The sequence below is a fragment of the Candoia aspera genome, chromosome 2 (assembly GCF_035149785.1).
Source record: "Candoia aspera isolate rCanAsp1 chromosome 2, rCanAsp1.hap2, whole genome shotgun sequence".
Classification (NCBI taxonomy): Eukaryota; Metazoa; Chordata; class Lepidosauria; order Squamata; family Boidae; genus Candoia; species Candoia aspera.
In genome coordinates, this window is record NC_086154.1 from 55,866,771 (window position 1) to 55,892,574 (window position 25,804).

At 35.7% G+C, this 25,804-nt stretch overlaps 1 protein-coding gene across 1 annotated transcript in view; it reads right to left on the reverse strand.

Moving 5' to 3' along the window:
* PRKCD (protein kinase C delta) overlaps positions 1-25,804 on the reverse strand; it is a 68,210-nt gene that overhangs the window by 18,879 nt on the left and 23,527 nt on the right. The window contains exons 2-9 of the mRNA XM_063291870.1: positions 21,044-21,179; positions 16,360-16,559; positions 15,105-15,165; positions 4,621-4,777; positions 3,488-3,519; positions 2,984-3,069; positions 1,140-1,269; positions 638-738 (exon numbers count right to left, since the gene is read on the reverse strand). Of these exons, the coding sequence (XP_063147940.1) occupies positions 638-738; positions 1,140-1,269; positions 2,984-3,069; positions 3,488-3,519; positions 4,621-4,777; positions 15,105-15,165; positions 16,360-16,559; positions 21,044-21,158 (882 nt within the window). The 5' untranslated portion in view covers positions 21,159-21,179. The remainder of the gene's footprint in view (positions 1-637; positions 739-1,139; positions 1,270-2,983; positions 3,070-3,487; positions 3,520-4,620; positions 4,778-15,104; positions 15,166-16,359; positions 16,560-21,043; positions 21,180-25,804) is intronic.

A 25,804-nucleotide genomic window follows, 5' to 3' on the forward strand; every position in this document is an offset into this window, starting at 1 on the left:
AGCTCCACCTACATACTGTAGAAGTTTCCATGAAATCAGCAATGTTTCCAAATTTAAAGGTGGAAATAAAGTTTTGCACTAAATTCAGTTAGGGAGCAGTGACTTTCTGATACTACATTCCCAATCTTCAAGTCATGATCTAAAGAATTTAAAATAAGCTCAGTTCTTATACGATTCTTCAGTTTGACTTTTCTGCTTTAATGAGCTAATACAAATCGTAGTTTGCTGCTTTGGATACAATGGCAAATTAGGATTTGATCAAATCATGAAATGTTCTGTGAGCTCAGCTGGGGGGGTGAAGGAAAAGGACAAAGGATTAACAAAGCACAAACTCATTCTAGTCCTCAACATGATTATCACTTATCAAGGAGCAATTAAAATAATTTAGAATAGGAAACAAATGAACAACTAATATAGTTATGAACAAAATCTTACCACAATTCTGCAATTCATCTAAAACTGGAAGTGTTTTTTTTTTAAAATCATCTTTATTATTATTAGTTAGGAAGGCAATACAAACATTAAGGTTAACATGTACCTACATTTATAGTATAGTAATTATTGAAATCATAATTGGTTTCATTTATAGATTTGAGTGTATATGTGAGGGAAGAGTCAAATAATTAGCAAGACATACCTGACTAACTTGATTTAAAGCTTCTGCCAATAATTTCTGATTGATTCCACATAGATTTGCCACTTTCTTTTGACATTTGTGGTGCACATTCATTCCACACTCTAAAGAAATCAGGTCATTATTGATATAAGTAACAGGCAACTTGTAAGCATAATCAACAAATCTAGTACTTTTACCAGTGCTAAACTGGGGGTGATTTACCTTGTTGTGTTCCTTAACTGAACCAAAATATACAGTTTAATCTTTCTGTTTCTACTTTCAGTATAAAAAGAAGAAATTTGCATTTGCCGAAAGAAAAGAACCACAAAAGCTTTAGGTTTTGAGATTATTTGTCTGTTTTTAGTTGTAAATACTGTTACAAGCCTTCTAGTCTAATAAAATCATATATACAGATTTTCCAGAACATGTATTTATTCATTTGATTTGTATCCTGCCTTTCATTGAATACTTTTTATGTTGCTTTCTATTTTAAGCCTTTAATTATTGAAAATAAAGACTGTACCTTCACATTTTAATCCTTGTTTAACTAGTCCCCAGAGAAGACTACCACAATGATCACAGAAAGTAGGGCTCATGTAATTATAAACTTTGAACCTGTGAGGCATATCAATATGAAAGCGCTCCTTCTGAAACTGAAGATACATTCATATTAGAACAAAAGTGAAACAACTATCAATTTCCTCTCATAATCACAAAGTTTCACTAATGCCAAATCAGTTAATATATATATATATAACTGTTGAAAAACTGAAATACATTTATCACAGTCAGATATCCAGAAGTCTGTTATTTATTTGAAAATACGGCCTATAGTTTTGACACAAGCAACCCATTTAACAAAACATTTCAAATCCTGTTCTGTCCACCAAGCTATGCCAAAATTCTTTTCAGTATTAAACTTCTTTATGATTAGATCCTTCTGAAATAAAAGGGACCTTCCAGTAATTTACTCTGGTAAGCTTTTAGAGTTATGCAACCTTGCAAATATGGGGCACCAATTCAGCATCCTAAAGATCACAACTTAACATATTTCCTCAGGGCAGGTTATAGGGAGGCAGACTATATTGGCAAATAAGCATTACATCTGACCAATTCTACAGAGGTTAAAAAATGTTTGCAGAATATTGGTTCAATATCAGGGAAACAGAATTCAGCATTCTGAATGTAAAATATGCATATCTTTATTTAATAAATAATCTCAAGAATGTTCTATCTACTTGTTGCTGCTTGGATTTAGGTTTGCAGTAAAGGATTATTGCAAGACCTAAATCCAAGCAGTAACAAGTGGATAGAACATTCTTGAGAATGCCATGGTCCCTGATATCATATATGTACTTGCAGTATCTTTCATGTATTTTCTTTTTTGTGCAAGGAGACTTTTTTTTAAAAATCCAGACCTTTAATTAACATTTTAATCCATTTTTTGTGGTCTGTAATTCCTGCTAAAATAATAATTGGTTTATACTCTTATATTTCATTATTAATTTGCTTAGAAATACTTTAAAATTCTTTTTGCCATGGCATGTTACATTTTCTGGGGAATACATTTATTAGTTTAGAGAACTGCATTCAGTACTTTGCCCAGGTTTTTGCCTATTTCAAACAGAGCCAAAATGAGTGACTTGAAGTCACTGTTTGCATACCTGTTTTTCAGTGTGCTTTTTTCATCCAAGGAACAGTCATTGATCAACCCCTCCACACAATGCCAAGATTCTATGAAAACTATCCATTCTTCATATAATATAATTCAGGATGCTGCTGAACTACAGAAGCAATGAGGTCTTGATCTAAAGGTCAGAGATCACCCATTTTGAAAAGATCCTTTGAAGAGTTCTGGTTCTGGGCCACAGGGACCAGCCAATGTTTACAAAACAGGATCCACCCAATCTCAGTCAGCCACTATCTTGACATTGGTCAGAGAAGTTCAGGGCCTTCATGAGTCCTTACCCTCCAAGGTCTGTGAACAGAATGCAGAGTCTCCTGGAATTTCTTTGGGGGCTTTTGTATAATCTCTTTTGAGCACTGGCTCATGTCCAGTATGTGAAAAAAATTCAAAAGGGGCATTTTAAGTTATTGTAATTTGTTAGGCTCTTGATGGAATGATTTCCTCCAAAGGATACAGAAAGCAAGTATGGTCACATTGCTTTGTCTCTGCTCTACATAGCCTCTTTATTTTTCTTTTTTATATTTGATAACTTAGCTTGTATGAAACAAAATGTTAAACAAAAGATAGCTATAAGCAAACTAAACATGTGTAAATATAAACTTGGAGTTTCTTTTCAGCTGATTTTCTTTTTTTGTCAAAGAATACACATTACTAAATATGTAAGTTACTGTATTACTTACCATTGTATCTCTACTGTTTGCTGCAGTTCCAGTACATCTCCCAATGATTTTATCAATGCACTTTTTGTGAATAGCAGCATTACATTCTTCAAAACAACAGTAACAAAATATGCAAAAAATTAATCTTTTGGGAAAAATCAGTGAAATTTAACAACCCCAGAAAGTATAATCAATTGACACTTTAAATCAATATTGCTATGTCAGAAAACAGCAAATTACATTAATTTTTTCTCATGTCATTTAGTTTTTGTATTATAATTTCATTTACTTTGATGGTAATAATAATTTTATTAGGTTTTATCATGTACAATATGCTTATTTTTCAGATATAGCATGACCTTTTATTGTCTGCTTCAATAAACTATTGTGAATGTGTCTCTGTAGTTTCTAAAATTACAGACATAGCCTACATTTATTTATTAGCTATTGCTCTTGAGCAAAACTGAGATTAATGACTGAAATTATTCATTGACCCCAAAATAAAAACTGATGCAGCCAACTTACGTCTACATTTGTATCCTTGCTTATTTAGTCCCCTATAAAAGAAATGGAGAGAAAAGAATCATGAATAGAAGAAAATCTTCACGTTTGAGTAGCGGAGACTAGTCAATTAGCCAGGACCACGTTTACAAAGCTTCCTTCTTCCCAATGCATACTTGTATATTCTTTCCTCCAGAGGAGCAACAGACCTCTTTTGAAGGGCATGACCCCAACATGCTGATAAAATCCACTAATTTCATAACTGTCCTGGATCAGGACAACTATCTCAGACAAAAGAGCTCCAGTTCACTGGATGGTGGTAAACTAAGTCCACACTCAAATAAATGGTAAAAGTGAACTTTTAATCCTAAGTTTAGCATGGGAGCACAAAGGATAATTACTGCCCAGTGTTCATTCTTCTTAATTGCTGTTGCTTTTCTCAGGGTATTTTAACCCAGAAGCCATTACAAAATTAAAGAAGAGTACTAACTTTAGAACACTCAGGTAAATTTTACCAAAAGCAGCTGGAAACTGCCAAAACGTCCCTTAGATTTCATTATTAACAGTGACATTTTAGAGCCATTTTGAAATAGGGTTTTAGTGAAACTGATTCTTGACAAAAATAAGAATGCAGTAATAAGAAAGAAAGCAATTATGTTATAACTGTAGATCCTGGTAGTGCTGTTGAGTATGGCATTAATTTTAGTGTCCCAAAGTGGCCAGGAACATTTCTGCACTTCCATTAAAACGAAACTGTTGAGCCTGCTCCTGGTATCATAGAACTCATGCCCATGGTGGAGGGAGACACAGTCATTATTAGGATCTGTGAAATCTGGTAAGGTTCTTTTTAAAGGGGAGAAATCTATTATGGTCATTATGTGTGGTGACCATGCAGTTACATACATTATTAGTCAATTTGTCTGTTAAGTAATTCCTGTTAACTGTCAGGTAAGCTGATAAAACTTCTTAGAGTTTTCTGAAAGCAGAGTGAAATGCTTGGAGGAAAATAAGGTTATAACAGAGTCTTCACATTTAATCTCACAATGAAAGAAAAACTATGGAAATTCTTCAATGCTAGAATACATAAAAATGTACTATATTTTATTATATTTTTACTATATTTTTCCCAATCTAAAAAGCAGAATTATTTTCCTTACCAGACAAAATCTTTGCAGACAGAACAAAATGTAGGTTGTCCAAAAAAAGTGGCAATAAACTCATGATTTTTAATATAGTGGATCTTTGCCTGTTTGATTGCTCCTCTTCTATTTATAGTCACAGTTCCTTCATCTTCTCTTATTGATTGCAAACTATCTGCCAGTAAAGAAATAAAGCGTAAGTGAAGTTATAGAAAGTGTGGTTCTTCACTTGGCTGTATGTGCTTAATTTTTACCAAGGATTTATTTATTTAATTAACAAACTGATACAGTAAATTTATATGTAATATAAATGTGTAAGAAAATCCTATGTGCTTGTTCCTTCATCAGGGAGTTCTTTCAAGCACTGTTTTAGCAATTTTATGTCGCCCAACCAAAATTCACTGTCTGCTTTAAAATTCTCAGTCAGATAGTAAATACACCCACCATAAATGCAATGCTGGAAAAGAGGCACTACAACCTAACATTTCTGACCATCAAAGGTTGGTCACTAACCTGATAGCATACAAAATATTGAGACTGAGTATACCGTTAAATAAAGGCTTCTTCACTTAGTGTCCTCTAGATACGACAGCACTCCCAGAATTTTCAGCCAGGCAGCAGCAGGACAGTGAAATCTATCTATCTATCTGTCTGTCTGTCTGTCTGTCTGTCCGTTTATTCAAGCAGAAGTTCCACGAAATATCATCTGAAAATAATCCAGAGCACTCTGACAACTTATTTCTCTCTCTGTTATCCTTGTCCTTTCTTTGATTTCTTTTTATTAAAAATGCTTTATAATGTATATATTTATTAAAGATTCAGTAATATTAAATCTTACGTGATTCATTAGCAGCAAATTCATGAAACAATTTTGAAAAAGAAAACAAAGTTTATTGTGTATCTGGTAATTCTACACATCACGGGCCCAGGACCATTGTTTTTAACAGATTAAAAGAGTAAGTGGTAAACCTTAAAACAAATCATTATTTATTTAACATAATTTAAAGCCCACCAAAATTCTGACAGACTCTGGCCAGCATAGAATATAAGAAAGAAAAATATACATAAGAAAGATATAAATGTAAGAAAGGAAGATGAGAACAAAAGAGTACAAAAAGAAACCAGTCTAGTCATTATTCAATATTATCCTATGACAGCATCCTGAGCCCGGCCAAAGGCATGATGGAGCATGACTGTTTTAACTTACAGAAAGGGGGAGAGTTGAGGTTCTTTGAACATGTAGGGGGAGAGTGTTCCACAATATGGAGGATATGACAGAAGGTCTCCCCTCTCATCCACACCCAGCAGGCCTCACACATGAAGGGCCTCTTGCAGTGCCTGGACTAGCTCTGGCAAAGCACTGTCTATGTATCCCACTGCTGTTCTGTATAGGTCTTTAAAGGCAAGGAGCAGCCCTTTGAACTGAACCTGAAAGTCTTATGGTAGCCAGTGCAGCTCCCTTTAAAATAGGTACTATTCTACCTGGGTTAGGATTTTCCAATCTCCCCACTGCATTTTGTACCAGCTTTGCAGCTTTCAAAGGCAGCCCAATATAGAGTGCATTACAGTAGTCCAGCCCAGTAGTAATCAGGGCATGAGTCACTGTTGCAAGAAAGATATATAGTTGTCTCTTGAACACTTACAAAAATCTGTTAGGACTGAGGCTATGTGGTTCAATCCTATGGTTTACTGAAATGACACTGATTTAAATTATGGTTATCAGGAAGTTGGATAGCTGTATAAATCTGATCTAGAAATAAATGAATAAATCCTCTAGTAGCATGCATGAAATCCTATACATGTTTACTAAGATACTAGTAAGAGTCAAACTAGTAAGTAGGCTCAGATCTCTTCAATGTAAGGAACTGCTTTTAAATAATATTTTCGTAGAGCATGATAACTACAGTAACTCACAGAAATTTTGGGTGCATGAGTTATCTTCCCATTTACAAGCTGTTTTACCTAATTAGTTGATCACAGCTTGAAGTTCAGATCCAGATTAGCTTATCCAATATATAGGAGAAGGAATATTTACTTATTTATTCAATTTACATCCTGCCTTTCATTCAGGAGTGTAAGCAGCGGACACAGCTCTCCCTCTTATTTTTCGCTACACGACTAAGCCATGAGGTAGGCTGTGCTAAGACAGTAACTGGCCCAAAGTCACTCAGTGGCTTGAACCTGGGCCTCACAGCTCCTAGTCCAACACTTTTACTTCTATTCCACACTGGTTCTCACAATGTCTTATATTTGGATAAGGAAGGATATCTCTCCTGAAGTCCATGTGGCTCCTACCCTGTTCCATAAGGCCTTGAAGACCTAGTTGTTCTCCCAGATCTTGGGTTAAGATGGACAGAGCCTTGTTGGATGTGTTTTGTCTATATTTTTGTATAAAATAACTTGTTTTGTTTTGTATTGTGGTTTTATTGTTTATTATATTGTGAGCTGCCCAGAGTAAGTTTGGAGTTGGGCAGCACCCAAAATGAAGTAAATAAATGAATATGAAACACATTCAATCAACAAGTATGATGAGTCTGCTGCAGGTTGAAGCTAATATTGGAAAAGTTCTGTATCAGCTAAGAACAGTAGGAGCACAAGGCATTATGTTTGTTATTGCTTTATTGTAAGCAAAGTTTGGTTGGCAAAATTTAAAGAACAAGAGGGGAATGGAAAAATGGGCTCTCAAACAACATGGTCTACATTGGCTTCTTTACTCCTCTGCCCATCATCTCAACTTTTTATCTTCACACATATTCAGGTCCCTTTGGTACAGTTACAACTAATCTATTCTAAGAGATTTTACTGTGTGTGTCTGTGTGTGTGTGATTAAAATCATGGTTAAGTTTCAAAAGAGGAGAGCAATCCTTTTCTTAACATCCTTAATCTTCCAACAAAAATGTTATTTTCTTTTGTTTGGGGAAAATAAAAAGTTGGAATCAACCCCAGCTTGAGTAGTCTTATACTAAAAAGAATTTCACTACTTCAAAACCTTTGTTGTAATGTACGCATTACTCATCTTTAGTGCTCACTGTCTTTCAAAGTGAATGGAACAGCTGCATTTTCTGGGGCTTGAAGTCTTAAGGACTGAAACAGCATGCTAAGCGTCTTATTTTCAGTGTGGAAAATGGTTCTAGTAGCTCAGATTGTGACCTAAAGAAATATATTTGCACTGAAATCTAGTAAATGTATTTAGAACTAGGATGAAAGCCAAACTGTAACACTATAATAATCCAGATGATACAAAATAAAGTGCTTTAGTCATATATTTTGGAAAAAACACAAGAATAGTGAATATGGGGATAGATTTCCAACTGTACTAGATAACTCTGGTTTATAAATACAGATAAATCCCATACTAGATAAATCCAATTAAAGAGCTTTAATCATTGCCCATTGTCATGGTCCCAGTCTGGATTGGTTTTATCTACTTGCTGTGTAAATTACCACAAAGTAATCTATTGAAACAAGAGGAATAAATAATAAAAATTAAAAGTCCACTCATTCTCCCTTGTACTACACTCACATTAGAGTCCTAATTTGATCAGGTCCCCCCACAATTACTTTAGAACAGAAAGGAAATAAGAAACTTCTGGCATCTTTCAAGTAACTAGTATTAGCCATATTGGGAAGCATTCCATCTAAGACTTAACATACGACTTAACATACAGTATAGTACGTTTAAGAACTGAACAAGGAGAGATCAACTGGGCGTGGCTAGGAAAGCTGTTACTGCAGTTCTGAATCAGATTGGTTGCTACCTTGAGATGCTCTATCAGTATGCAAATATGTAATGTATTTTGTTGTATCCTGTTCTCCTTCCTCAAGCCAATTATTGTGATAAGGGAATCAAGGCCAAACATTCTTCCCAAGTACTTACCTGGGGTTTCTGTGATCACAACATTCCACCACAAAGTCTTTCATGAAGTGAAAGCAGTGAAGGAATGATGAAGCAATATCAAAATCTTTGTGTCTGCTTTCCAGAAAGTCTGTTTAATCATGGCCACTGAGAAGTAAGGGAAGAGAGGGAGAACTGGTTGTCTCAGCATGGGAAATGAGTGCTTGCACTAGAGAAGCTGAATCTTGAGGCACACAGGGACATCCTCTTTTTGAACAGAGGCTGCTAAAAACAGGGAAAGGCAAGGGCAAGGAGTACACATTTGTTCTGCTTTGGGGCACCAGCATTTTCAGTCAGCCAAAGTTGGAAAATAGGCTGAAGTGAACAAGCTCACTTAGCCTTTCCTTTGATAGGATGTCCCTGCAGAGGAGGTGTTGAACTGTCTTGGTGGGCTCCCAAATTATGCTCAAGAATGCCCTGCTTCAGTTTAAAGTATCAAAAAGGAAAGCTGATTTCCAGTAACACCCCCAGCTTTTCTTTCTTAAATCTGCCATAGCCTGATACATTTATTTTGATCAAATATCAAGAACAACAAACTACTCAGAAAAAAATAACTGAATGCCAGCAGTATACGTATTATCTTTAAAAATATGAAATTAAAACTTCAACTATTTATGGATGTTAACTGCTGCTGTACAAAACTTGGCAAGATTGATTGAAGTCATCTTATCTAACAGGAGAAGGTTGATATACATAAAGTTCATCAAAGCAACCTGGAGCATGTAGCAACAAGAGGGATTTTTTTCAGCTGTCATTTTTCAACACATGAAAAAGCAATTCTACAGCAGGGACAAGTTCAACAGGATATAAGGACTTTTCATATGTCAAACTTTTCATATGGAACTGCTGAAAATAGAATATTGAATCTGACTCTAAAGAAGAAACCTTGCTGGGATGGTAAAATATATAAAATGATATAATTGCCCTGTTTCCATCTGGCATTTTCTATGTGTTTCCTAAAATTTCTGAGATCAGGCTAGTCTTATTTTGATGTTTCATACCTAGAAACCTTTAGCTTTTCTTAGCATGAATACATTCTAAAAGAGGTTTTTAAAATATCTATTGAAATACCATATGATGATAAAAGGCCAGGAAGTGCCTCTCATAGCTGGGAGAATTTAAACGTATGATTCTTTTTGACTAGATGATTTGAGGAGCCATGCAGTGCCTAAAATCACTGGGAAAAAAGGGGCAGAGGCCAGATTGAATCTACATGTGTATTGGCATAGCAGAAGATTGGCAAGGAGATAGTGCACAAAGAAGATATACCTGTGGAGAACCAATTACTTAGCCAGCTGAGGCAATTTGCACCATTGTATTGTAAATCACTCTTGCCTTTGAGCCTTTTATCTATATTCCTACTTGTAACAATTAAGATAAAGAGGACAGGAGTTTTCTAATCTAACATCTGTTGGGTGGGGGGCAGCAGTTGCACACTAGACATAAAGTTTCCCATAAAAATATTCTTAACGAAGGGTCAAGTGTCTGAGTTCTCAAGTTATTGACAATATATATCATCAGATCATCTCCCGGTGCTACCTGCTAGGGACACTGTTTAGTTATAAATATCCTTGGCAGTGGGATAATGTCTGAATTAAGACCAAGTCACTGATAGAGGGGCTGCCAAGCCATCTCAGGTGTTATTGTTTATATGCCTTGCCCCTTAAGAAAAGCATGAAAAAGAAGCCAAAGCCCCCAGATGACACTTGAAACTTTGGCATTAACTTAGAAGGGTACTATACAACTGCAGTAGCTATAATTGTCAACAGTGCCTGATCCATCTGCTGCCCTTTTTTATTTGGGGATCCTAGCAAGCTGAAGGGATATGGATTAGCATATCTGTCTCTCTGTAACTCTCTTAATATTCCTTCAGTAAAATCCTTTTCAGCATTTCACCCTGGTTTGAACCTGTTGTCTCCAAAGCCTAAAAAAAAACCTATTGGCTCACAGCCAACAACAACCATCTCTAACTCCATCTCCATTGGACCCTCAGCCGAAGCCATGGTGCAGAGAGCAGGGATCTCCCATCAATTCTTTCTACAGACATAAGAGGCTGGATGGAATGTCTTGGAATATTGTCAGGTCTCTGCAAATGTCAGGTCCATGAAATTACTGGTAGCTCCAGAATCAACCATGGTCTAGGTCCATAGAATAGGGCAACCCCAGGGATCTGGACTTTTAAAGGCAGGATCAAGTGCTGACTAGGCATTATAGGTAGAGGTAGGGCTAGCTGAAAGATTATGGTTCCCCAGTCTTGGAGTTGATCTAGATCAGATGCAGCCTGTTTCCCCACCCAGGATGGGTATAATTTCTGGGCTAGACATGTGGTAGCCCAATGTCCTTGGTTCTTACAACATAAACAAGCTCCTGCAAACCTGTGTTTAGCCTTTTCTTCTAGAGATAATTGAAGTCCAGTTCCCAGTTTGCATGGGTAGTGCAGACTGAAGAGATGTGGCTGGAGGTCCCTGCATTTGAGGTCTGAAGGGTGGTTAGCAAAGATTTACATCTAGGTTGTATTAGACTAGAAAGTCTGTGGCCTGGCCAAGAATCTCATCCAATTTTTTAGGCACTGCTACAAGGCATTTATGATGTGATGCTGGAGGCACTTGCAAACGTTGTGTAGATTGCATGGTGAACTGGAAAAGCTGTGCTTTTAATTGTTCATTTTCGGCTTGTAATTACTCCATTCAGTGACTGCGCTTAAAGGAATACTCCTCCACTGTGGGGTGGTGGGGTGACAAACAATCTCAAGCTACACATCAGCCGATGCAGTTTGCAACTGTACCTCCTGAAGTGGCTTTCCCACCAAGGGCTGCAACTAGGGGGGCAAGTGGGGCATGTGCCCCTGGCACCGCGCTGGGGGTGTGTGCCAAAATGAGCGCTGGGGGTGTGTGCCAAAATGGGCGTGGAATCCATGTGTGCCCCGGGTGACACAGACCCTAGTTGCGGCCCTGTTCCCACCAGTGCATTCACTTCAGATAATTCCTGTGGTTTAGGTGAGACTCAGTCTGCTCAAGGTGTTCAGCCTCAGACTGATCCCTAACTCACTGAACATTCTTCACAAAATACACAGGAAAAATTCCATTCAGATAATGGGTGCCTTATTAGTCATATAATGGAAATGCTACATTATTTTATACAAATTTAAAATAGTTTCTCCACTACTAAAAGTAACTATATTATCATTAACAAATGGCAAACCTTTCTAATTTCAAAGCTGAAATTAGAAGCATGATAATTCCAGAAATAGAAAGATATTATAGTTGCCTTTAAAGTGGACTGCTACAGAAAAAGAGGAAAGTCGGTGCTCATGCAATTCATTCACTATAGTTCTATTCCTAGACAAGGTAAATAATTTCATTTAAATAAACCAAGGCATTGACAACTATATCTGCACAATTTTATGAACATTATATTTTACTGAAAAATGGAAGATAGTTTTTCTGGACCCTGCCCCCCCCCCTCCTTTTTTTGCAATCGTACTTTTAGTTCTATTTCTCCACTCTAGCATTGCCTCTCCTTTCTGCTTTCTGAAAAGGAATCTTATAACAGAGAAGGCAGATCACTTTGGTTTTAGTGGGAGACCAAAAAATAATCAGACAATAAAGGATTACAGGGTTAAGCTTAAGCTAAAAGAAAGACTGTTTCACTGTCTCTGTTAATTGGTGTAAGTTAGGAAAGAATAATGATGTAAAATTTGTCACTGTTAATTTGTTAAATTACTGGATCTCATATATCATCTCTCTTCTGAATAAAAAATCAGTTCAAGATAACTAATTGCATATGTAACCTCCCCCGCTCCCCCAAGCAGCGATGGCTTACGATGCAGACTTGCCCATTCAGTTTTCCGACAAGCAGCCTTCTGTAAAATATGTGTCAGAAAACTGTCTTTCTCATTAAAGAAATATAGGAAAACTATTCACTAAGCTTCTGCAGATTAACAAACTAGATAAAAATGCATGTAATGAGTCCCTGGCCCAAGTATATTGCAATGAAATGTCGTGCCATAAGCTTGAAGTACATTGCCCATTAAATGATACATTCATCTACTGTGAAGATTTCCTTTGTTTTTGCATAGTTTTCCCATCATAGTTTGATATCTATATGAAAATTAGTTTAACTGATGAATATTCTAGACCCTTCAATTAAAATATTTGAATTTACTAAAAAGATACTCCCCAATTAATCTGAAGGTGTTTAAAAGCAACATTTTTGTTATCTAGCTAACCAAACTATAATGAACCTATGATTATGATGCAACATTTTCTAAAGGGATAGGTAAATACAAAGTTCATTAAAGTATGCACAGCTTATACTTTGTTTTAAAAATACGCTGATCAATCCTGATCAGTCCTGCCAGATCAAGAAACCATTAGATTCAGCAATTCCTAGAAAAGCAACGATAAACTAAAATAGATGACACCAACAGAAAAACCTGGATTGCATGAAACCTCTGGGAAGGGCTAAGAAACTGCTCCAAGTTCAAAAGGTCTACTGTTGAAGCAGAGGGATTGGCAGGTCATACATACATCATACTACCCCTTCCAAGGCAAGCAATGTTATACAGAACATAAAACAGGAATAAGAAACAGTGTGCCAAGGAAATTAAAGGCATGAGATACACTCTCCATACTTTTCTATTCTTGCAAACCAACCTTGCTTCAACCACATTCATACATCTTTTAATATACTGCCTTTTGTTCTTCCCATCTCTCATCTCAACCGCTTCATCCAAACACAATTTTTTTGATCTTTCCCTTCCTCTCATTCCAATTCAACATTTTTACTGCATTTATTACTCCCTTTTCACCAATTTGTTTCTTGAGCCTTAAAATTTATAATACTCATTTCAGATAGTGACATATCACCATCATTCCCATAGAAATCTCTGGAATATTCCTTCCATCCTTCCCTTATTTCTGTTTCATCCCAAAATATTTAATTCTTTTTATTTGTATTTCCATTCACTCTGTCAGAGGCTCATTTAGCCCTCTTCCTCGATTTCCAAAATTTTGTATTTCCATAAAAATCTCTCCAGATTTTCTCTCTTTTAATCTTATCTGTTCCTTCTTCTCTTTTACCACATTCTTTGCGATTATAAACACATTTAACATCATCTTTCTCTCATCATCTTTGCAGGAATAATTCTTTTATATGCATTTTTCTCATCCAGAGCCTCTTGCATATCATAATTCTGTCAAGCATCTTTTCCATGCTTCCATTAGCATAATTGCACACATTATGGTGGCACTTGTAACGTAATTCTTTTCATTCTTCCCTAAGTATTCTGTTCCATCTCCTCTTATATCTACTTTCCATTCATTCTGTTGAGAGATTAATCTATCTTCCAATCTTTTTTCATACAGGCAGGACTCCTAACTTTCTGTTCTTCTACTTCTTTCACTTTTTCATTTTTCTTCCATGTCAAAATCCACTCCTGATGCTATGAAATAATATTCTGTCCCACATTCAGACCCACTCATTATCCTTATATCCTTCACTAATTCTGTCAACCTTTCATCATAAACGATCATGTCAATCATGGTTTTAGATGTATATTCATTTGTTTGCCATCTGTATATACCAACAGACTTATGCTTAAACAATTTGAAAGAATGTGAACTTTCCTAGACATATACTAACCAAAAAGCATCATTTTCACTCATTCTTGAGTCTCCATATGGCCCAATAACATTTTATATACTCTCTTGTCCCTGTGTGTATGTTCAAGTCACCTAACAGAGTACTTCTTTCTCTGGTTATATTCATTCAAAATATTGCACAATTCCAATAATGTCTTTTTAATTTCTAAGGAGTACCAATAATTATGTCCATGCTGTTTTCATTTGTTTTATTATTTACAAGGATATGTTAAGTCATGCATCAGAAGCAGTGTCTGTTCTATAGACTATGGAATAAAGGATGGTAGATGCCATTTACTTGTGTCATTTTCAACTTCTTTCATGGCATATAGGGATTCTTTGGGAAAGAGTGGAGGGGTACCAGTAATTTTGGCCATGTCTCTGTGTGTACTGTATGTCTCTCTCTCTCTGTGTGTATAAAAAAAAGAGAGAGAGAGAGATACAGAGAGAGAGGCAGAGACAATGTCCCACATAATACTCCAAATATTATAGCTAATATCAGCATTCTTAAAATAAATAGTGCTATTTGTCATGAACCTCGCTGTATATACTATAGCTGCTATATGAAGCTGTGAGCATGGGGAATGAGTTGAAGGAAGCTATGGGAGTTTTCATATTCAGCCTCACCCAGGATCTCCCTCAAATGTTTGTCATTAGAGAAAGGGATAAAACTCTACATATGGATATTAGTAGGCACGCTAAGCCTCTTCTCATGACCACTGAGTATGTGGACAGCCCAGGAAACACATCTGCGTAGCTCACAGACCCCCTACAACATTCAAAGATATGAGGTAAATTATCTGAATTCCTCATAAAAGTCAGGATAATATTCTATGCATCAGTGGAAAAAACTTGTTGAATACATAGAGCATTTCCTAATAAAGAATTTGGACTATGCTCATTATATTTCAAGGTAATTTTAACTATATATTGGAAGTTTAGTTTTTTTTTTTAAATCTCCTTACCTCCATCTTCTAGAAAATATTGTACAGCCATGAGTACTTTTCCTTGAGGTTGTAAATCAAGCTAAAAAGAAAGAAACTACTGAATTACTTGCCAGTTTTGGTAAAACTCTATAATAATCTCTTCCTACAGAGAATTAATGTTTTAAAAAAAAATTAAAAATTAAAAGTGATTGCCAAGAGCAGCGTTTCTCAACCTCAGCAACTTTAAGATGTGCCAGAGAGTTGAAGTCCACACATCTTAAAGTTGCTGAGGTTGAGAAGCGCTGACCTAGAGAGTTAAGTCACAGGAAAAGCTGCTTTCCTTAGATGTGTCATCCTCTCTCCCTCCCTCCCTTGTATGTCACCCATTCCTAGAAGCTTGATCTGTAGGGTTTCTGATTCATTAGGGACTGAGTCAGTATTTCATGTAACATTGGAAATGCATAAACTGAACAAAGGTAGTCCTAAAGCAAAGATGCACGGCAAGTTTGCCTATGGTTCCTGAATGCGTTGGATATAACCCCTACATCCCAATCATGCTCTTTCCCAGTTCCCCAAGCAAAAGCCTTTTTTTTCCCTTTTCATACTAGCTGGCAAAGAACTAGCAGTGCTCTGGTCTGCAGACGCCCCACACTCTTCTTTCTGCTGAACCATGTCTTTAGTTCCTATGGGTCCAGGAGCTTTCTAGAAAAAGGGAAAGGATGGAGCTTTTAAGCCCACTGTCACATCTAATTAAAATACATAATATATGTACTGTTACATGTGTTCTTTTCAGCTGGAGCACTTCCTGTCTGCCATCTACTCAAGGGAATAAAGTTTGAAATTATTTGTTTATATTAAAAAGATGGGACAGTGGACTTAAGTGGGCATCCAGGGGATTTTTGTAGGAGTACAATGGTGCCTATGGCATTTATATCATTCTTAGAAACTCTCCCAGTTTGGTTGGAGTTTTCCAAACCAGATATTTTACAAAACATCATTATGTTATAAAGGGAGATGTATTCTACAAACATATTCTATAAAGCAAGCTGGTATCCAAGCCTTAGTAACACAGGTATCAGGCCAATGTCTCCAAGGAGGAAACTACATAAAGAAGGCCTTACCATAGAGAAGGCCCTATCTCTAGTCATCTCTGAAGGCTGGGAGGGGCGGGAGGAGGGGTCTAAGTAAGTAGGTTCATTGGAAGCAAGAGGTCTTTTGGATATCCTACTTTTGAGCTCTATTGGTCCAAGGTAAATAACAACAAAAATAATTGATTCCATAAAATAATACGCACCCAGAACTCTGCTTTCCCGTTGCCTTTCTTACATCTTTCAGCCAAAACAGATACACCTACAGTCACTTCAGACAGTGGCTCTTCTGCTGCCTTCATGAGAACAATCTGAATCACCCTTCCTTCATAGATGTGGGCATCAAAGGAAGTTTTCCAATCTGGGTACATAGTGGGCTTCTTCTGAATCAAAGTTTTGCCTCTCTCTGTAAATATCGAAAAAAGGTATAGATGACAAGTTACCAAGAAAAGCTCTATATTTCATCATATATTGAAACTAGTACATGGTCATTTTATTAACTAAAGAGAAAAATATTTCAACAATTTTAAGGAAATGATAAAGCTTAAAATAAATATCCATCATACTTATTTTATAATGGTACATCCACTGTTATAAGACCAATATGTTTCCTAAGCATAATAATTAAGACAGCCTATCTTCTCTTGTGTAGACCCAAACTTAGATTATTTTAGCCAGCCAATTAGAACAACAGCTTCCAAAATGGGGATTACTGGCCTCTTAATATTGAATAATGCTTCTGTGTACATAGATACATACCCAACATGCGATTCCCTTTCAGGGTAAGCAACATTTTGCAAAGTGCAGAAAAGGAGTTAAAAACTGGTAAACCAAAGGAATTAAGGCATTAGATAAGGAAAAGATATGTAGCTAATTCTAATTTATAAGAAGCCACTCACTATGACTCTTAGTACCTTTCTGTCCTTGCAAACCATCCTTCCACTAAATCGATACATTGCCTCATATGTTGTCTTTTGTTCTTTAAACTTCTCACATCTCTCATTTTGAGGATCTCATCAATTCCAGGCACAATTTTCTCAGCCTTTCCCTTTCTTTCAACCCATTCATTCTCAACCCTTCAGATATTCATTTTGCAATTGGGTTCTCATTCACTTATGACTACACTACTTCAATGTATTTCCTTTGTCCCATACTCACTTTGTATTCAGTCCATATTCATTTGGTACCAATTAATTTTTGGCCCTATTGCTTCTTGTTTTACCATGCACACTACTGAATTTACCATGCATTCCCACTGCATTCAACTTATTTTTACATTTCTACAACTTATCTCTCACATCCATACAACAAAGTAGGCAGAAGCACAACTAGCATCTTTTGACAAACGTCGTAACTCACATTCTACCAGGGTACACAAATTCATCTATTTGCTCTAGTTTTTCACCTGTTATGCATAACTTGTTTGTTGTTGTTAATTGTTCACTCAGTTTCTCAGGCAAACACAACTATCTTGGTCTTTGATACATTAATGTCCAGATCCATAATACTCAATGCATCATGCAATTTAAGATTTGTTGCAAATAATCTGGATTCTGAGCCCACAATATGACATTGTTTGCATATAAAAGTGCATACACATAAACATTCCCAACCAATACAACTTTGTCACTGCCAGCATTCCTTGTACATTTACCCATTAATACATTAAATCATCCTTGTTTTACTTCCTTCTCAATGTTGAACCATTTGCTAAGCATTCAATTTATATACAAACATGTTTTACTTCCATCCTATACATATACAGTGGCCAACCAAACTTCAACTCCATATTCACACATAACATTTCAGAATATTCATTTTATCATATGCTTTCTCTAAATTTACAAATGTACATTTACTTTCTCACACAACCATACATTTCTTGAAGTCTGTTATTTTAATAGCTGTTTGTCTGATGCAACTTTTTCAGCGTGATGAATTGACTTAAATAGCAGAAAAGAATACCAACTAAATGTATGTTTTTTAATAAGGCTTGTCAAAACTAAATTACTGTACATGTTTGACAAGCAAGAATGTGCTGGTTTGCCAAATGCACCCTAAAATGTTTTATCTTCTGTTTCAAAATGCTTTATTTGGATTCAGACAGCCTTTCTTGTAAGAGGTGCTCAGAGGAGATGTTTCCATTAATAAAAAGTTAATTCCAGATCTCCTTCCTCCTCCACTGTAATTCTATTGTAACAGCGTTTAAGAATCACTTGTAACAAAATTACAGAAAGCCCTCACAATATGGGTTGGCAGCACATCTAAGTAATTTCCTTTTTCACCTGATACGTTGCTCTGAAATACATAGAACAATCCTACCCGTTTCTCCAGCTTATATAGCACACCAAATTTTGTTTGCTTCTGTTGTTTTAGAAGTTGCAAATGTAGCTAAGTTGCTAACCTACACATTTTTTCTTTATTTTTGGTCAGAAAATTATTGTGGGAAGAATACCCAGTAATTTAAAAGTACAGAATGAATCCAAATGAACAAATGTTAATTACGAGTGTGACTGTAATAAAATGATGCTATTGTAAACCACTTCAGATTTTTTAAAATGAGAAGTGCTGTGCAAATATTTTAAATCAATAAAAGAGTTCATGGTACCAGCTATTCTATTTCAGTCCCCATCTCTTTCCCAACACTTTGTTAGCATTTTGTACCTTTGGATATGCTCAGTTGTTGGCCTGCTTTTGTTTTTACTTTCTCCATGCAGATTTTGTGTGAGTGGGCACATATCCAATATTAGCCATATTTCAAGTTTTTAATGTCTATGTCATAATGTTCTTTCAAAGGACTTTGCAAGACCTAATCTATCCAGATAAAGTTGGTGCTTTCTGTCTCTTTAAAATATGTTCCTTGAAGCTGCATTCCATTCCTTTTCCCTGATATGATTGTCAGACTTTTAAAAAATCTATTTCTCAACATTCATCAAGTTGTCACTGAATGCCCCACTTACTTCTCTATTGTGAATAAGTGCTAACTCTGGTCCAAATACAGGTAGTCCTCGACTTATGACCATAATAGGGACCAGAAAGTTTGTTGTAAAGTGGTACAGCTGTTAAGCACCTGATTTTACGACATTTTTTGCAGCAGCCATTAAGTGAATCACATGTCGTTAAGAGAATCACACAGTGTTTCTCTTGGTTCCCCATTGATTTTCAGTGTCAGAAGCTGGCTGGGAAGGTTGCACATGGTGATAGCATGATCCCAGGACGCTGCAACTGTCGTAAATATATGCTGGTTGCCAAGCACCCCAATTTTGATCATGTGACTGTGGGGATGCTGTGACGGTCATAAGTGTGAGGACCGATTGCAAGTCATTTTTTCCAATGCTACCATAACTTTGAACAATTGCTAAATGAATGGACATAAGTCGAGGAGTACCTGTAAGAGCTACAAAATAATGAGACAGACTAGCAGGAAAATACCATGGGTAATATGTGACATGTTAGATGAGAAGTCCTGTTTTGTTTTCCCTTTTCCTTCTGTCATTTAAATGAAGATGTTGTAACATTGTTTTGTTGCTATTACTGATTTTTAATATGTTTATCAAGAACTGCTTCAAGATCAAATTGAATAAGTGAGTGGCATAGATATGGATGAAATAACATTAATCAAAATTATTAGATAAATATAATAGTCTTCCCATATTCCATAAACCAGTCTTCTGCAACCTTGCATTTTCCCACTTTACTGGGACAGCTTAAGATATGCTGATTTGGCAGAGTCTGAAACCATTTATGTTTCTAAACTAAAAAGGAATCCCTGAACTCCAAATACATTTAATAATTCTGAAAGGAGGCCTCAAGTTTATCATTTGCCATGACCAACCAGTTTAGTGTTTGAGATAATAACTGTGTCTCTTCTAAACATCTCAGGAATTATTTCATTAGATCTGAACTACAAGCACAATAAAGCATCAACAATTAATGGCTCAAGTATTAATGCATAAAGAATATACTGACATACATTGTAGACATATCGTGATCTTGAATTCATAAAATATTCAAAATCTCAAATGCATCCATTTCGTTGAATAGCTTATGCATGCACTGTTTCAAAATATTTAATATAATCCTGAACTACAACCTTGTTGTTGATGTTATGAAATCAATGAAACATGAATGTGTGTGTGTGGGTATATATTAATGTTCCCATTTCTCTATTTTGCTCTTATTTTATCCTAGCAGCACCCAAGTTAGCTTGAAGTCACAGGAAGATTGGGGTGAGAAAGGAAAATAAATTATTTTCTGTTAAGTATTTTTGATCCAAGTCCTGGATATTGACTGCAAAACATGGTGATGATGCTGGTGGTGAAAAGAAATTAGATTACTTTTTTATATTTCTGGACTAAGTTATGAGTTAACCCATGTTATCTGCCCAGAGTCACTTGGCAAGTTGGCAACATATACACTGAACAAATAAATACATAAATAAAACAATAGGGGATTTTTTGAGGGGAGGTTGTTACGTGCTTCTGCACATGATTTGTCCTTTTCCTACAAAAAATAAAATACTAACAACTAACACTTAAGACAGCCAGGAACAAAAGATATGAACCCTTTAATGAATGGTAAATGAAATTCATTGTTCAAATCATACAAAAATATAATCATTGTTCCAAATAACAGTGAAAATGCTATTTTACCACTGTTTAGTTTCTGATTTAAAGTAACAGAACAAGATCCCAAACCCCCCAACCTGAGTGCTGATAAAAAATCCAACCGTATATTAGAAGTGTGTTATTTTTTCTCACCCACTGGCTGTATTCGAAGTTAAAATAATATTTTCCTATCAACACAGAGGCACTTACTTCTAAATAAACACGCACAGACTATTTGAGGAGAACTCCACTTAAAAATGCAGTCAAAATAATTTTATTTCACCTGTAGTCAAAGCCTCTTTCATTTTTATTGCACAGAAAGGCTGCAGTTGTTCTCCTTGATTCTGGACTGGTCCTAGCTCAAAAGAGTTGAATGATATTCGTAAAAAGGGAGCCATAATTCACAGCTCAGCAGTCACCTATAAAAGAAAGAACAGAAGGGAAAATTGTGTTAAGTCAAAAATTATACTGAGTAAAAATAAAAATTAAAAAATGTCAGTTAATCCTGTTTCAAATCTGCCCACAAATTTCCACTTTTATTATTGGAACTGTTTTCTCTCGTAAGCACCCATATTCTTAAACCCCCAAGCCACATTTGACTGGGGTACAAGAAAGAATCCATTTGGTGGATCCATTCTCTGCAGCATATAGCTTCATTTGCTTGCTTGCACTTGTTCTTTCCCTTATTTTCTCAGTGATATGCACATGTGTAAGTATAACCTAGACTGAAATTATGAGGAGCAGAGCTGGTATCTCTGCTGGTTTAGAACTATGGAGCACATAATCCATAGTTTCATCACTTAAATCAAACTATGAATTCAGAATTATAATCTCTATTGCACTAACATCTTCCCATGGTTCTTCCACTGCTATGTTAACATATAACACATTCATTTGCAAGTTTTCTTTTTAAATCCTGCAGTTGTTCCATGTGCCACAATTCATGAGATCAGCAGAAAAGGTTCATTTGGCTTAGTTATCAATTCATACTTGCTAGTCAGTAGATGTCACTCTCTCATACTGTTTTGGATTATGCCAAATATGCATGATATTTTAAATAGCCATAACATTTCTATTTGTGTCCAGATCCTAGTCTAGCTCTATTCATTATGTGACTCCTTGACACGGGTGCTCTTTTCTTTAAGCCATCTGAGATTAATTTCCAACCATCTGCTACAATGTTCTTATATGCTATTTAGGTAGTGGAAATAATTTTTTATTTCAATATTAAGAAATGTATGTATTTCCACCCATGCTTTAATAAATAAATTTAACAAGGTAACATTGACAGCCAACAATTTTTAAGGAATGTGTAATTTAAAAAAGCTTCCATTTGCTCAGCGATATACATGCATCAAGTATATTAATCATTAACGCTTTTGTCAAGCGTATAATGGATTCTAATGGTAGCACATTATAAGATACAATGTAACATCAGAAATAATTAGTTGTTATTTTCTATATAAGTATTATATAGAAATAATATTATATATTATGTAATATTAATATTGTTGTTGCATTCAGCAAATACACAGTTCCTTGCAATTTGGATACAAGAATAAACAAAACTAAAGCACCAAAACTCACCAAAGTTACACCTTTTGAATGAATACAGTGCATGTATTCAGTGAACAAGTCATGTTCAAAACACTTTCCAGCAATTATCCATAAAATGAAGATGGCATCCTTGTAACCCTTTCACTTCAAGATACAGGCCATCATTGGAACACAAAAAATTTAAGAGCTTACTATAAATTTGAACACCGGTTCAAGGTTTTTGTGGGGGACTGTTGCTTGTTAAGATAAAGATGCAGAAACCCGCCCCCCCAACTTTTCTTATATTCTGATTGGAAGTTGGGCATGATTTAACAAGAGAAGGTTATTGGGATTATGGTGGAAACTTTAACAAAAATATTCACCCTGGTGCAGCTGCTGTGTAAAAGATAAATTTCATCTAAAGATAATTCAAGAAAAAATTGAGAATAAAATCAATATCGACTTCCAGTGGGAACATGGCCTACTGAACAGAGGTTTGTGAGCTCTGCAGACAGAGCTGACAGTGGAGGCTTTTCTTTTGGGTGTGGGCAGGCTTTTTCCTGAAGCCCAAGAGTGCTTTGGTGGTAAGAAGGCACCTGGAATCATCCCATCTGCCCTCCAGAATGCCGTCTTGCAGCCAGAGAATCGCCAACAGCATTCGCGACAATCTGGCAAGAGGCGACAGGCAGCGGGGACGCCATCATTTCCAAACTCTGCTGCAACCTTAAAGGGACATTAGGTCAAGCCACCTCATTTCTAAACCACCCAATTCATATATATTTTTAAGCTTATGTACCCCAAGAGAGGCTTTCTGCAGCAAGAAGTGCTTATCATTATTTCTGGATTAATTTTAAAATCTTTTTTAAACTTTGGCTTATTTCCCATTTAAACATTAAGGTGGACTGAGAATAAATAATCATCTCCCTGCTATTATTTTTGTATCTAATTTGAAGGATTTAACGTTTTCCTGCACATTGAAGCTGCCATTTTGAGTCTTCAGTTTTCTGTTCAATTTCCTTGGGAGCCCTAATTGTTGGTTAGCATACTTTCCTTTTTGTCAATTACTCTCCAAAGCCCTTCATTAACTCATTAGCTCCTATCTGCGCTAGCCAAGTATCCAGGGGGCGCCATAATCTACTGCCTGAAACATGGGAAAGGAAGAGTTCAAGAAGATTTCCTCAGAGCTCTGTTCTGAGCTTCGTTGTGATTTCAAACAGATTTTACATGACACCCTTCAAGTTATTCTGCAAGGTATCTGGGATATTGCATAAAATATCAGTTTTAAAATGTGTCAAGGGGTTGAGGATGTTCTGGAGGAAGAGGATGAGTTCATTACTGACAGCGAAATTGGACTCTCTGAAGAAACGCCAGGCAACGAACACACTTGGTGATGAAGGGGTTAAGAGAGTTCGACTTGCAAGATACAAACTGGCTTATTTATCTCTGGGGTTGTTTTGAGAACAAAACTGCTATGTTCTGTGTGAGGCTTTCTACTGAGAAGTCTGGCTTTCTAAGGGGGGCAGTTGGGCTGCTTGATTTTCTAAGAAAAATGCCTTATGTGCAATATAGAGACAAGTAAATGTTCTGGTATATTTCGATGTGGGATAAAAAAATTAAGACTATGTATTTGGTTTGATATTAAGGCTTATATGATTCCATTTCTCTTTAATGGTTTGACTGGATTTTTTAAAGGTTTGATCTATAAGATTTATAAGGTATCGATGAGGGGTAATAATAATTGCTTGGTTTTTAGGTTTAATACGGTTAAGTTTGTTCTAGTATTATTAATTATAAAAGTAGACAATTTATATGTTTTTATAATTTGATTTTTGTTATAGTGGACAGAAATACATAGAATAGTGGTAGGAAGGAAATAAAGAAACGTTTTTTGGGGGGGAGGGAAGTTGATTTAGAGATCTATATATTTCTTCTTTTTTTTCTATAAGGGGAAGGAGCAATTGCATTAGTGATTTGTATATGTGCTAATGGAAGGATTTATAGAAATAATGTGATTTTGGTTTGATATAGAGTAAGGGATTGAATATGGAAACTGCTGTATATTCTTGTTGTTGAAAATCGGAAGTTACTTTAGGTAATCTCCAAAATTCTTTTTTCTTGTGTTTTGCACTTTTTTAGTTTTTCTTTTTTTTCTTTTTGTAGTTTTTTGGGGTTTTTTTGTAGTTTTTATATTTCTTTCAAACTTAATAAAATTCTTATTTTTAAAAAAAAGAGAATAAAACCAATATCTTCATTCATTCAATTTCTTGTGGAACACCAAGAATACTATACAGTGTTCAGATAATCACAACTTAGAAAGAAAAAAAAATACAAAAGCACCCATGCTGGATAAGCCTATCTAGCATGCCAGCATTCTATTCCTACAAAAATAAGTAGATGCTTAGGAGAAATCCACAAGGGTTATGGTGCAGATAGAAATATACAGAGATAATAAAGCAGCAGCATTACCATAATTATAGAGATGGAAAAAGTGTATAAAGAGCAACAAAAATAATCACAAGATAAAGAAATATTGTATCTGGGATTTTTTAGCTTGGGAAAAGATACATACAGGGAGGCGTACAAAGGTGCTTAAAATTATACAAGGCACAGTATCAGAACCTGAATGTTTAAAAATTCCAAAAAGAGAAAATGAAATACTTTTTTCACACAATTCATACGGAAGTCACAACCACAAAATGTAATGATGGACATCATCTGAGATGATTTTAAATGGAAATATTGTTTTGTCATATACATGCCTCTGATTGAAAACCGTACCGCACTCAATTAAACGATATTAGGGCTTAGCGCCCCAGATGGATATTCTGAACTGAGTGATTTCTGCTGCAACATACTATTTAATTCAGCTAGGCTACAAAAACAAGCCACTGTGTTCTACCAAAAGGACAGGAACAATGACATGTTGTTCTTTATTTTTGGCAAATAGCTTATCAGTCTTTGAAGAAGTGTCATATAAAAATTTCTAAGAATTTAAAAAAAAAAAAAATTCAGATTCTTGCATGTAACACTGAGCAAGAAAGCTAGAATTCTGACTTAACATTTACAAGAACTAGAATGTGCATGATCTAATTGTTCCTCCTTGCTTCCTTCTGTGCTGATTTTTCTACCAGTGCAAATCTCCGCTGTGGGTTTGCTTACTACTTTATCCAAACCAGCATTTCTGGCCTGCTACTGTCCAACAAACCAGGAACCAGAAGCCAAGAACAAACTGTAATCAAATTCTGGTTTATTAGGATAGCTGTGAACCAGGAATTCAGATCTGGGCATATCACTAAACAAACCAGTGCTGCAGGTTTTCTGTTTTGTTTAGGCATTCCTGCTGACAGAAGGCAAGCACAAGGAATTAAGCAATATGATTGCCTATTATTAATATGTCAGCATTTACAGCAATTTGATTATTACAGAATATGAAACCGATAAAAGAGCTGTGGGCATACACATTTTATTTGATTCTTTAACCAACATGAAATTTATTGGCAGAGTGGAA